We start from the raw sequence: 15,030 nt of genomic DNA, 5'->3' as shown, positions 1-15,030 counted from the left end.
AGACAGATCAAGGATGGTTAACAAAGGGTAGGACCGCATGGTTTCTCCCCGACTCTATGGTTCAAGTCATCATTAATACCGCACATAGTCCAGCACATTTAGGAGAAAAAGCAATGTTAGACAGTATCCAGAACATTTGGTTCAACAAGCATTTACGAGCTGCAGCCAAGCAGAAAGTCCGTACCTGTATGATATGTTGTCAGTTTAATCCAGGTAAAAGTGTCCCGGTGGAACAAGGGGGATTCCAGCCCCCTGACCACCCCTTTGAAGTCCTCCAGATGGATTATATTCAGATGGAGCGATGTCGAGGTTTCAAGTATGTCCTTGTAGTTGTATGCGCTTTGTCCAGATGGACAGAAGCATATCCAGTCCCAGATTACACAGCCGCGACCACTGCCAAGCAGTTGGTTCGTGAATTCTTCCCTCGATATGGACTCCCTAGAGTCGTATATTCTGATAACGGTCAGCCATTCTCATCTGAATTGATGAAGCACGTTTCCCTGTTGTTAGGGTACCAGTGGAAGTTTCATTGTGTACGCCATCCTGAAGCAGCTGGTCTTGTCGAGAGACATAATCAGACTCTGAAAATCCGAATTGCCAAAATATGTAAAGATAAGGGTGTGGACTGGCTAGTAGCTCTGCCAGTTGCTTTGTTTTATATGCGCATGGTCGCACATTCCAGATCAGGTCTGTCCCCGTATGAGGTCGTATTCGGCCGCCCCCCTAACATGTGGGGTACTCCTAGACCCCGAAGTATTACTGATGTTTCATGTAATATGCTGACAGATTACCTAGCTTCCTTGATGTCTGCCCTCAACTCATGTCGTTCACAGGTTGCCGCCACATTTCCAGACAATACCGAGGTGGCACCGCATGAAATCGTTCCAGGTTCGATGGTGCTCGTACGCAACTTTGACAGATCAAGTCCGCTGGAGCCACGTTGGAAGGAGCCCCGTCAGGTCCTCCTCACCACCCGTACAGCTGTGAAATTGGAAGGACGCCGCGGCTGGGTGCACCTTTCGCACGTCAAGAAATTCTACGGATTAAAACCGGTCTCCAAGAACATTTCCCAGGATATCAAGACTTGTCAAAACATTGTTCCTAAGGACTGTCCCGCAAATGACATTGACACAACCCCTCCCTTGGTAGAGAAAACTCCGCAGCAGGAGTATAAGCAAAAGCTAAGGTCTAGTAAAATAAGTCAGTCAGTTTGATTGTATAAGTCCTCCCCTAGGTGAAACGGTTAGACTGTTTCTGACATGTATAAAATAGACCCCCATAGTGAGAGAGTTAGTCAAAACTCAAACCGATGTATCGTTTTTCTAAGTTTCATATTATTTCTCAGCCTTTTGATTTCCTGCACTAGTTACGCATTTTTCCTGTGTTTTCCAGTTTCACATGTAAATAAGTCTTCTAATGTTACAGTAGAGCACACGTTTAGTGATCTGCCTCCTCACGAATATTCATACCGCCTCGCTATGCGTAACAATACATTTATCCGCATGTTGCATTACTCACACCAGACCAGCAATGCCACTAATTGTTGGGTGTGTGGTCGACTCCCCCCTTTCCAGACGTCAAAGGGAGTTCTGCCACTTTTTCCTTATCCTTTTTCACATAATGGTTCGTGTGGAGCATGGTCCACGTTAACGTCATCCTTAACAGATATGTCTTTTCTTAACAGCACATGTTTCCCAGACAAGCAAGGTTTCCCCCACAGAACAGGTTTAGATCTAGAAAATGAAGTGTATAATTTAGGTAACTATTCTTCGAATTTCATGGTCCTGAATGTTCAGTCTGATACTACTCCAGACTCACCTGCTATTTCAGTATTACCAGTCAAAGGCGAATTATGTGTCCGAAATAATGGTTCTGTACACGTAGGACATAGTGATTGTACTACTATTATCCAGTATAGTGACAGTGGGAAATCTATTTTTAAAGCTTCACGTCATTCTTATTTTGTTTGTGGTCAAACTGCATATGTTCGTCTGCCCCTCGATTGGGAGGGAACCTGTTATATTGCCTTCCTACTGCCACCTGTTTTCCTAGCCCCACCTGACTACCATAGGAATTCCTTCCTAGTACATACTAGACACAAGAGAAATCTCCCGATTGTCGATTATACTGAAACTGCTGCAGAACAATTCATTGATATTGATAAAGGTGTTTTCCCTTATTTAGGCACAGTTGTAAACAGTAAGCTAATCCGTAGGTTAACAAGAACCCTTGAAGCTGTAGTAGATGAGACTGCCTCCGCTCTAGGTAACTTAACCGAAGAGCAATCCTTTATGAGAATTGTTGTGCTCCAGAATCGTCTCGTCCTTGACGTCATACTGGCCGATAGGGGCGGGGCCTGTAGAGTCCTCGGATCCAGTTGCTGCATTTTCATTCCAAATAACGCGCCGTCTGTTTATTCAGCTATAACCAGACTTCATAAAATTGCCCATCTGTTACACCAGGATCCAGGCACCTGGACATGGTCCGGTTGGTTCTGGAATATAATTTCCGCCTGGGGATGGAAAGTCCTGTCCTTTCTAGGTATCGCAGTAGCGATCATATTCAGCTGCTGTCTCTGTATACAATGTGGCCCTGCGATTTGCGGCATGTGTGCTACCTCTTGTATTCCTAGTCCCAAGCCCGTTCTAAATCCCGTTCCAAGACAATTAGAGATGAACAAATGGTACTGTATGAAATGATAGATGGTATCATGAATATTGATGTTTCCTGATGGAAACGTAGTGACAAGGAGGGAATGTGGAAAAGTAAATTTTGTCATGTTCTGTGTCCCTACGAGTCATCCATCATATGTTATGTGTGCATGACCAATATGCATATGTTATTCCCCATGTCCGATTCAAGACGCAATTATAGTTGTGTCCACCTCTGGTATGTCATTCCCCAGTCTCCATGAGTAATATGAGTATCAGGCCTATGTAAAGTAATGTTGCCACGTTTCTCAGTGTGCACGTTATTCTATTATAAAGTTCCCGTTTCTAGGCCTCAACAGGGCCCGGACATCAGATTCAGCTCCTGTCTCCTGAACCCTTGCTGAGGAGCGATTCAGCCCCCACCTGTATCCTCGACCCTTCACTTACTTCCTGCCTCGCAGTGCCCGGTGCAGCTTGGCTCTGCCTCTGAGTCTGCCAAGACTATGTTATGATTCCAGCTATCAGTTTAGTCCTCCTTCTCTGCATTCCTAAGCTACTGAACTGCATCAATAGTTTCCGTCATTGTCTAGCCTATGCGGCTCCATATTAAGAGAAATACTGTATTTAATGGTCATTTAATATTCTTCATCACGCACTACATGTAGAATAAATGCATGCTCTAGTCTTAGAGTCAATTAGCTTTTCCCCTCATGACTTCTAGTTTATATCAACATGTTCCCTAAACATCAGATACTAGATAGGGTTTAGGTACATGTCGCTCCGACCCTCCAGACTTTAGTCTCTGCTCCTAGCACAGAGTTCATAGCCCCCAGCTTCTCCTCGTAACACGTCATTGCCAGTTTGCGCGCACCACCAGGTTAGAGGTCCCGGCTCCTTAGGTAGCCCCCTCCTATGTTTCCGCCCATTCATGACATATTCTGTTACGTTTGCATCACATGTCTGAGTTACACCTTCTTTTTACTCTTATCTTTCGCGACTGCTACGCGTCACGCCTTCTGCTCCACCCACTGCTACGCCTACTGCAATGTAATGCTATGTGTTTGCGTTGTGTATATATGCTCATGTATTGTTATTAAAAGTTAGCGCGCTCATCCCAGATCGAGCCCCAGCAGCTGCTGGGCCCTGTCATCCTATTCCTATGCAGGTTGTCCTGTTCCTGTCCTTATGCTGTATTAAACCTGCAAAACTCCTACTACCTCGAATCTTGACTCTTATTTATTGAGCTATCTGTTATTCATTCATTCACTCAAAAATAGATCCGGTATTATTTATTTATATACCACAATGTCACATATTACATCATTCATGACATGGTCAGTGACATCACTGATGACATCACTGATGACATCTCAAATGACATCACTGATGACATCACTGATGACATCTCATTTGACATCAATGACCACATCACTGATGATATCATTCATGTGACAATACAATGCATCTCCTCACATTTTAATATAACCTCTGTTTCACCCAGTGTTAAATACAGAGTATAATTTTTGAAACCATTGACACACCAATACTAGTTACTACATACGTACTCACTGATTCCTACGTCTACACACACATTCACTCATTCACCCATACAATCATTCATACATACAATCACTCATCTTTACAACACTATCATATGCACTCATACACCTATACAGACACTCACACTCTGCCACTCATCCATGGAGTTACTCACACACCTAGTCAGTCCTGTAAAGAATCAATCACACTTCCATTTTCTTGTCTATACAGTTAAACATAGAGCACCTTACATTTTCAAACATATAGTAACACATACTTACTTTCTTATACAATCATTGATACAAGTACACATTGATCTGCACAGAGTCACACACCTCCCAGCCAGCCACACACACACTCAGTCTCCCATACAAATACTTGGACAATCAATCAATAACCCATATAGTTAATCATATAGCTACTGATCAACACATGCAGTAGTTTACAGAACAACAGACATAATGATGCACAAATTAAGACAGTTTAGTCACTAACCCATGCACTCAGTGAGACACATTTAATCACTCACTCATACATTCAGTCATGCACCTACTAAATCCTTCGTCCAGACAGTTATACATCTACTCATTCTTCAATATCTAAAACATATTTAAACTTTACAGAAACACACAGTCACTGGATGATGTCATCAGTGATGTCATCAGTGATGTCATTTGAGATGTCATCAGTGATGTCATCAGTGATGTCACTGACCATGTCATGAATGATGTAATATGTGACATGATCAGCAGTGGATTGCGGGTGCGCAATATATAGTTAGTGCAACTAACTATATATGGAATTTCAATGGTTTTGTGTGAGTAAAATAAGGTTTTTTAAATGCTAATTCCTAACTATATATGGTCTATAACCTATGGTTTTTTCAGTGAATTTTCAAGGTTTTGTAAATGCTAATTCCTAACTATATATGGTCTATAACCTATGGTTTTTTAAGTGAATATATATATATATATCTATGTCCATAATATATATATATATATGTCCACAATGTGGTCCAGATTGGTCTGACAGCGCTCAACAGCGGGTGCTCATCGCTAGGGTAGGACCCAGACCCTTGAACTCGATTCCAACAAAAACAAATGGCACGGCACTCCAAAGTAGGTTACTTAGTGGTTTTTATTCTTCCACAGTTCCACTCAACCAACGCGTTTCAGCCTGGATGGCCTTAATCACGGCTAGTGAGTCCCTTTTCACTTTCACTTTAAATACCCATCTCTGCCGCAATGTTGCATTATGGGATTTGTGGTGTGAGATTTACAATATAACTTTATACATATTTACAAAAGGAGATTATGGTATGCAAGGGTTGTTCTTAGGTGATACACATTAATATCATGTATCACAGATGTAGATAATCTAAATTACATCAGTTTTAGTGACCCCGATTAATATCGTTCATGTTATTAATTTATTTACACGCTTTTTCCTGATATGTTATTATGAAACTTATAATGCGCTCGGCTTACCCAGGGGCATCCCGGCGCAACAGACCACAAAAAAGGAGAAGACTCAGCTAACACTACAGAGGAAACAGATGAGTCTTAAGCAACTTCCTAAATGATAGGATCTGGGGTTCTGAGCGGATCTTAAGGGGCAGAGAGTTCCAAAGGGAGGCTACCTGCACAGAAAAACGCCTGCCCCCCGACCGGGCTCTTCTTACTCTCGCTGACTGCAAAATATGTTTTTGCTCAGAGCGCAACAGACGAGAGGGTTTATAGGGACGGGCCATATTTGCAAGAATGGAAGGGCCTTTACCGTGTAAAATTTTATGAGCTGTACAAAGCGCTTTAAATTTCACCCGCTCCTTCACGGGGAGCCAGTGGAGCGCTTTAAGGGCCGGAGCAGCAGACTGCCTTCTAGGGACATCCATAAGGACTCTCGCAGCTGCATTTTGCACCTGTTGGAGGATTTTGAGAGTAGCTTCCGGAGCACCGAGAAACAGCGCATTCCCATAATCGAGCCTGGATAGAATTAGGCCACGAATCAACAACTTCCTTGATGGAGCAGGAAGCAGAGGTAACACCTTACGGGCTGATTTCAACAAACCAAAACAGACCCCTGCGGTCTTCTTGGCATGAGTCCGAAAGGACAGATCGTCATCCAACCATATTCCCAAGGATTTGATCTCCTTCTTGGGGGATGGTGGGTCGCCAAGAGACCGGGGCCAGCAACTCGCAATGATGGAAGGATTGGAGTTGCCCAGGAGCATCAGCTCGGTCTTACCTCCATTGAGCTTTAAATCAGAGATGGACATCCACTGATAAACATTGGCGAGGCAGTCATGTAATACCTCCGGGTGTGACGCCAATTGCGTGAGGCCCACCACCAGCTGAGTATCATCAGCATAGCTGATGATCTTCACCCCCGAAGGGGCGACCACTCTTTCAAGTGGAGTCATATAAATATTAAATAAGGTAGGGCTCAGCGATGAGCCCTGCGGGACTCCACATTGAAGAGGGATTGGGGCAGATTGCTCTGACCCTTCCCAGACCTGGTAGACCATGTTGTCTAAGTGACTGTCTTGTAATTACGGGACATTATTCACAGAGGTTGAAAATGGTTGAGATGTTTGCAGCTCGCATTAAAAGTATGGAGACAACTTTCTTGTGTGAGGCGTTTTTACAAAGGCAACTTTTCATGATGGATATATATATATATATATATATATATATATATATATATATATATATATATATATATATATATATAAACATATATATATATATATATAAACATATATATATATATATATATAATTTTTTTTCAGGCTAGGAGCTGACATGGATACATTTCAGGACAATTTCACGATGATTCGTCAAACGATGCCAAAGTTATTAGCAAATCAAATAATGCTTTGCCTATGGAAACTAGGTTCTTAATATAACTACCTACTGGCGGTCGTGAGTAAGGGTGGGCGTAGTTCGCGAAGTAGCGCTACGCGAAGCTACGCGAAGTGCACTTCGCACTACGCGAACTTCACGTAGCACTACGCGAGCTGCGTAGTAGCATGTTCGCACTGTGCAAGATGCGTTTTCAATGATTGCACAGTGCGGACAAGCATCCGGCACTGTGCAAGCATTGAAAACGGCATCTTGCACAGTGCGAGCTGTAGTTTTCTGCTGCTCGAGTAGATTATTACTCGAGCGGCAGCTTTCTCAACGCGAACAGGTAGTTTCTCATTGAGAGCGGTCGCGAGCATGCGCAACCACTCACAATGAGAAACCTGACCTCCTCGCGTTGAGAATCTCGCCGCGATGTCATTTTGCTTGCTCGCGGTCGCGAACATGACGTTCAGGACCGCGAACAAGCAAAAAATGACCGCTGCACTACGCTACGCTGCACTACGCATGTTCGCACTGTGATACGTGCAGCTCGCGTAGTGCGAAGTTGCGAAAACTTCGCAAACTCCGCGAGCGTAGCGTAGTGCTGCGCCCAGGGTTAGTCGTGAGTAGGTAGTTATAGTTAGAACCTAGTTTCCATAGGCAAAACATTTTTTAATTTGCCAATAACTTTGGCATCGTTTGACGAATCATCGCGAAATTGTCCTGAAATTTGTCCATGTCAGCTGCTAGCCTGAAAGTTTGGGGGTGATCATCAAGTGGGGGCTGAGAAAAAAGGGGGGTCCCAAAATGCGTTTTACCATGTTAATTTCGTAGGAAATTTAGCGACGAGCTACAGCCCGAACTGCTGAATGGAATTACCCAAATTTGGCAGAAAGGTAGAGCTTGGTTGAAAAAGCGATCTTTTTTTTAAATGGTGTAAATCCGTGCAGTAGTTTTTGAGAAATTCAAAAAATAAGAGTAAAAAACTAATGTTCCCATAGGAAACTTTGTTCAAGGCTACAGCCGTAACTACTGAACGGAATTACCCCAAATTTGGCACAAAAGTAGTGCGTGGGTCAGAAAGCAACCTATTTTTTAAACGGTGTAAATCCATTCAGTAGTTGTTAAGAAATTAGAAAAATAAAAGTTTCGATATCTGGGCGGAGCTTAAGTCACTTGCACGAGCTTCACTGTGATTGACTGCTGGCAGTCTAAACCAGGAAGTCTTGGCAGCCATCTTATGGCTCGGTTGAAGCAAGTCACCTGAAAACGGAGAAACAAAAGTATAAAACAAGGGAAGGGGCAGGGTAGAAACACCCTGACCCCCTAGGCCTGCTCCAGGGCACAAAAAAGTATTAAAAAAAAGTCATTGGAGGAATTCATCCTGGGGTGGCCCGTTTAAATTTATTAAGGTCGTTGGGTTGGCTAGGTTTCGGGGGCATTTCTATAAAAAAAATAGCGGGGGCTCGCAGGGGTTGCGGTACCCGCTGGGGTTCGCGCAGCCCCTGGGCTTCACTCATGTTGGGAGGGGGGTTGCGTGGCCCCCCTCCTGGAGGCCTGTATGTGCTTACAACTTTGGCGTCATTTGACGAATCTTCATGAAATTACCCGAAAAGTTTCTCTTTTTTTGATTAGATCCTATATTGAAAGTTTGGGGATGAATGGGGTAGGAGGGGCTGAGAAAAAAGGGGGTCGCAAAACGTGTTTTCTCCATGCAGTTTCGATACAAAACTTTACAGAAGACTGCAGGTGAATCTGCTGAACAGAATTACGGCATATTTGGCAGGGAGAAATGTGATGGTCCAGAAAGCACGCTTTTGTGTAAATGGTGGAAATATGTTCAGTAGTTTTTAAGAAATATCATATTTTAAACATATCGATATTTGAGAATTCTGACATGTGATTGGCTGAGGGGTTACGGCTCATTGGCTGTGAACTTTTGAAACCAGGAAGTGTTGGCAGCAATTTTGTGATTTACTCCGTTAGCTCGCATGTCTCCGTGTAGAAGCAATCGGGTCCGCAGTTTTACCTCTGCGAGGCAATACTGGGATCTGTGTGAGATATGCCTTTCACGCTGCCTCTCCTGATATCACTAGGTCGTGGCTATGGCTTTAGAAGCCCGTTTGCAAGCTAGTACGTTGCTGTTGGGCGCAGGTGTCCCTTTGCAAGACTGGGTGCGAACTGTTGATAAGTCACACTATATGAGCATTGAAAAGCCATTTTGTGATTGAGTCCATCAGCTCGCATCTATCCGATGCAACTCTGAAAACATACCAGAGCTCTGTCTGTGAGAGATACCCCTTTAACGCTGCTGCTCCCCACATCAGCAGTTAACGCGCCCTGTTCTCATATCGCCAACATACCCCCAACAACCTTATTGGGCCCGCAAGTCTGCCTCTGCAAACTAGTGGTGGGCTTGCAGGTGTTCCGGTGGGACTTCTCGGGGCTGCAGTTGTATCTGTGATGTCAAGACTGGAAATTTACCGCAGGTCTCCATCTGCAAGATATCCCCTTTATGCTCCCTCTGGCCAACATCACCACTTCACAGCTATGCCTTTAGAAGCCAGTGCGTTGGCTCGCAGCTCTCTACCTTTGTAAGCTACTATGCTGCTGAGTCTCGACCTCTACGAGCTACTACATTGAGTTCCTTAGGGAGAGGATGGTCCTAGTTCTCCTTCTGTGAGTCGAGCCCATGGGCCGCAGCTGTCCCTTTGCGTGCCTGGGTGCGAACTGTTTATAAGTCACACTGCATGAGCAATGAAAAGCCATTTTGTTATTTAGTCCATCAGCTGGCATCTGTCCGAGATATTTCTCAAAACATACCGGAGTTCTTTCTCTGAGAGATACCCCTTTCACGCTGCATCACTCCACATTAGCAGGAAACACATCCTCTTCCCACATCACCAGCATACCCCCAACAACCTTCTTGGACCCGGAAGTGACCCTGTGCAGTTGGACAAACAAGAATCTTAAGTCATGTATAGATTTACATATAAAACATTTTATTTAAACAAAACAACAAGTAAAACTATGTACAGCCGTTGTGTGTCATCGCTGGTCCATTTGTGATTCACAGGCTGCAAGACAAAAATAAAGATAAGATGGTGCGTCATGCGTGCAGCAAAGGAGACTGAAAGAGAGACAGAGGGAAAGAGTTAGAAAGAGAGGGAGAGAAAAAGAGAAAGAGTGAGAGAGAGGAAGATAGAGAAAGAGAGAAAGAGTGACAGAGAGAAAGAGTAAGATACAAGGAAGAGAGGAAGAGAAACAGTGTGAGAGAGAGGAACACAGAGAGAGAAAGAGTGAAAGAGAATAAGAGAGAAACAGTGAACTACAAGGAAGAGAGAAACAGTGTGAGAGAGAGGAAGACAGGCAAAGAGAGAGAAAGAGTGAGATACGAGGAACAGAGAAAGAGACAATCAGTGTAAGAGAGGAAGAGAGAGAAAGAGTGAGAGGGGAAGAGAGAGGGAAAGAGAGAGAGAGGAAGAGAGGTAGAGAAGAAGAGAGAGAGAAAGAGTAAGCAGAAGAGAGAAAGGGTGAGAGAGAGGAAGAGAGAGAGAGTGTGCGAGAGAGAAGAGTGAGAGTGAGAGAGGAAGAGAAAAAGAGTGAGAGAGAGGAAGCCAGCCAAAGAGAGAGAGAGGAAGACAATGAGAGAAACAGTGTGAGAGACAGGAAGAGAGAGATAAAGAGAGAAACTGTGAGAGAGAGATAAAGAATGAGAGAGCCCCGAAGGCGAGGAAGAAACAAATGCGCCATACCTGCGCTCGGTACCCCACATCAGCAAGTACGTCGTCGACATTTTTTTCTTTCAAAGAACAAATAAATCCGGCAAGCGGTACTTTCCCGGAGGAGAGGGGCCATCTCCAGGAACAAGGCTCCCCACCCCAATGGCCAGAACACCAGGCGGAATGAAGAAAATCGCCCAGAACGCAGAGGAGCTGCCGGGACACAACCCAGCCCCCTAGCACCGGCAGCCTGCAGACATACACTTTAAGGAAAAAAAACAAAGAAGGGGAAAAAGAGACCGCTATGCGGAACTCACCAGGGAGGGAGGCAGCGACACGAACAAGGCCCCCCACCAGCCCAAGGCGCACCACAGGAACCATGCCAGGGCCGGGCAGGAAGCCGGAGGCAAACTGAGCGCGTCTTCCCTGCAGCCAGGATGCAGGAAGACTCGCCCCCTGACCCGGAAGAGGCCCGGAGGCCGGCGCACCAGCCACAAAGGGCTGGCCCGCATCCAAAAGACCAAGGCCACGAAGAAACCAGCCTCGCAGCAAGCCTGACAAGCCAGGAGGCAGGACAGCAGACACCCCGACCGCACAGCCAGGCAGCCGGACGGGGAGATTCAAGTAAGGGAAGCCACTCAAGCCCAGCAGGAGCACCACCAGCAACCACAGCAAACTTCTGTCGACAGACAGAAAAAAGAACAGACGGGATGCTGGGTAAGAACTGCTTATGTACTCCCGGTGGGAGGGGCTGTATTAGGGTCCCACCATGCCTCTGCTCTTTTTTTCTGTCGGGAGATGGTTATCTCAAATAAGTTAATGAATGAGACGAGGACATAAGGGACCTGGGGGTAATGTCCCTGATTAAGTAATATGTCACTAATACCCATTCTCTCTTTAAGGATTTCTAGGAATTTTAAATGGCTATCTGTGTCAATGGCAGCTGATAAATCAAGGAGTAGAGAGAAACGTGATTCACCCATATCTAGCATGCGGAGTGCATACATCATGTATATTTTTGAAGATTGTTGTTTCAATGCTCCAGTTTGACCAGAAACCTGATTTGAGACATAGTGATTTTAATTAACGTCCGTTCAATATGCACCACCGTTCTTTAGTGGACGTGTTACTTGTCCTATTTTTAAACAATGTGGCAAACTTCCTTGGGAAAATTAGGTGCTAATCAGGTACCTTCCATGTGGAATAGTAGCTAATATCCCTGATAATAGTAGAGGGACTTGTTTCATTAAATAAGACCATTGTTTACTTTTGGCTATTAGATTGTGCAATTCCAGCAGAGTGATTTACTCGAAGGTAGGATCAGGTGACCTTTGTCATCTGTGCTTTGTCTTTGCAGACTTGCGGTTTTACAGGGTGAGGTAATCAGAATTCTGTCTTTATTAGCTAGTAATCAAGAAGGTGGAGAACCCTTCACATTGTGGTTTTAATATATTAGAGGTCACAACTTGATTTGGGAGGGAGTCTAATTTATCACTAGGCTGAAGTATTTTTTCTGGTGGTATTTACTTTAGCTCGATCGTCTCCAGCTATGTGTGTGGTTTTTGTTCTGAAGATCATTTTTTATATGCATTTTTGTTCTGTAAAATTGTGCTAAGTTCTCTGCACTAGGTTTATTGCTGCGTATTCATTCTGGTGTCCTAAGAGTTTTCCTGAATGATTTGATGAAAACACTTCCATTACTTTTGCTATGGTTTTTGATGTACCGAGCTGTTAGCTCATTGACTTTCTGCTCTAGGACAATCGATTGTGATGCATGTGAAGGTTCTATAGCTAGCCTGGCAATTTTATTATTTCTATCAGTTTGAACCCATTGCTTGAGTCTCCTCAGGTGGCCATTGGCTATAACTGTAGGTTTATAATTCCTGAGAAGTGGAGGGTATGGGTATGAGGAAATATTTGCAACAGACTGTTGGGACTGGCACCAGTCTCATAATTTCCTCTTGTTTTGGTATGAGGCGCTCCAGGCTGAAACATTTTCTGTGTATGTACCAGAAGTTGAGAATTGTTGTCAGGGTAGGAGTGAGGTTAGGATTGATGCTGCATAATCCCAATAGTCATCCCTTTGAGGTCATCATCTCCAAGGAAAATTGTACTTGAGTTAATTATGGAGTCAGTCATGAGTTCCAAAATTTATTTAACAAAACTTTTCTCTTTCTTCCAGAAAAACCTTTTACCTCCCAACTGCTTTCTTTAATCTCAAACAGCCTTATTACCACCTGTCACTTGATTTCTCACAACTATCTGCTGCTACACTCTTATGAAATGTTCTACATTTTTCATCAACGTCATCTAGCAACTTTGTGTGGCCCCCTTATCTTTACATTCCAAAGCCCTTCTTTCTGGGTGGGTATTATGTATCGGTAAATCCTTCCCTGTGTTATTGGTTACTACGGAGGGACTCCATTTTGAATGGTTCCTGCTTTATTTTAAGTACATATGAGTGTGAAAAAACATCCTATTAAAAGAGAAGAACAATTTACATAATATGTCATTCAAATCTAAATGGGTTGTATGTGTTGAAAAGCAAATGATAGGTACTAATAATTTTGCGATAAATGTAAGAGCTATGCTTCATAGAACAGCTTTTTAAAGTGCATACATTTGTAAGATGTATACTATAAACTACATTCAGTAAGCTATATTATTCACGATGCAATGCAAAAATCAATAACTTCTGAATGTTGAATGCCTACCTACCCTAGAAAGGACTTAAACATTAAAATATGGCCCCGTGCCTAATATATTTTAAGGTGGTATCATGTAATTTATTGGGTTTATTAGTAATTTATACGTTTTTGACTGCAAGTGTTCAAGTTTTGTATATTTTCATGTTTTATTGTTGTAATGTCCCCTTTTTGTACTTGTGCTGCAGGCCAAAGGAAGCGTTAAAAGCGATAAAGAGGAGGATTTCCAAAAATTATAACCATAAAGAAGTTAGACTTTCTCTATCAGTGAGTACTGAGATTTTATTTTGTCAATTTAAAAAGCAAAAACATGTGTATCATAAACCCAGGGATTATAATCAAATTTAAATACAATGGCCTCAATTCACAAAGCTGTTTTCTGCCTCAATTAGCAGTAGCTATGTGTATCAGGGGTGCACAAAGTCCTGCCTAGCTAGTGTAATGGAAAGTAAAACTGCATAATTGTATGTCATACCTGCAAATAACTACAGAGTAGTAAACTTCATGGTAGTCGCAAAGAGTGGGCAGATCAAACTCTTGGAAGGCTAGAGTAAATCCCTTCAAAGTAAGGGTGGGCGTAGCTCGTGTAGTGTGCACTTCACACTACACGAACTACGCGTAGCACTACGCGAACTGCATAGTAGCATGTTCGCACTGTGCAAGATGTCGTTATCAATGATTGCACAGTGCGGACAAGCATATGGCACTGTGCAATCATTAGAAACGACATCTTGCACAGTGCGAGATGTACTTTTCTGCCGCTCGAGTAGATTTGTACTCGAGCTGCAGCTTTTTCAACGGGGACTGGTAGTTTCTCATCGCGAGCATAGAATCCAGAATCACTGGTTTGGTTTCTAAGCAATTAGTTGTATTTACTGTTTTCAACTAAACTGGCATATGTGTTAGATATTTTACATCTAGATGTACAAACTCCAACCAAAGCTCTCTGGTTGTTCTTTAAAAGGAAACAAGATGGATTTGGTGGTCTATGCTTCGTCCCGGGTTAATGTTATGGCAGCTGTTCATGAAGCTGAATTGGTGCGTTTGGAAATTGTTTATTGCATTATAATACATGGGATTCTGCAATCCCTGTATAAACAGCACTCACTAATTTCTTTATAGTCAACAACTTGTGGGGCACCAAGTTGGCCATTATAAGGGAAAGACGTCAGAACTTGACTATTATAAGGTTATTACAGTCAAGGTCTGATATCACAATGCCTGCTGGCAGTAGACCAGTTGAGAGGCACGTCAGGTGACAGAGCATAGTTAAAGCAGCTGTTTAAAGCAACAAACGGAACATTGCTTTCCTATCTTCTGCTCTATTTTAACAGCTTACAATGACAAGCAGAGAGAAATGTATATTTTTTGCACTGCTTAGAGTAAAGCTAGAAGCAATCTACATGTTTCTAGATGTTCCGAGCTACTGTAGCTTTTATTTTAAACTGACTTGTATTCTACTGTTTCTAATATCTGTTTGCAACAATTATCTAGCAGGTGTTTCATGCATTTAATTTTGCACTAGAGGTTTTATTTTTGTTCTTCTTGTTTTCAAGCAACACACCAAGGT

At 43.2% G+C, this 15,030-nt stretch overlaps 1 protein-coding gene across 2 annotated transcripts in view; it reads left to right on the top strand.

Moving 5' to 3' along the window:
* TOM1L1 (target of myb1 like 1 membrane trafficking protein) overlaps positions 1 to 15,030 on the top strand; it is a 653,197-nt gene that overhangs the window by 79,480 nt on the left and 558,687 nt on the right. For both annotated transcript variants that reach the window (XM_078654420.1, XM_078654421.1), the window contains one exon: positions 13,649 to 13,727. In XM_078654420.1, the coding sequence (XP_078510546.1) occupies positions 13,649 to 13,727 (79 nt within the window). The remainder of the gene's footprint in view (positions 1 to 13,648; positions 13,728 to 15,030) is intronic.

The sequence above is a fragment of the Lissotriton helveticus genome, chromosome 7 (assembly GCF_964261635.1).
Source record: "Lissotriton helveticus chromosome 7, aLisHel1.1, whole genome shotgun sequence".
NCBI classification, from domain to species: domain Eukaryota; kingdom Metazoa; phylum Chordata; class Amphibia; order Caudata; family Salamandridae; genus Lissotriton; species Lissotriton helveticus.
The sequence above is the reverse complement of the archived record's forward strand: the minus strand, read 5'-3'. Positions and strand labels throughout refer to the sequence as shown.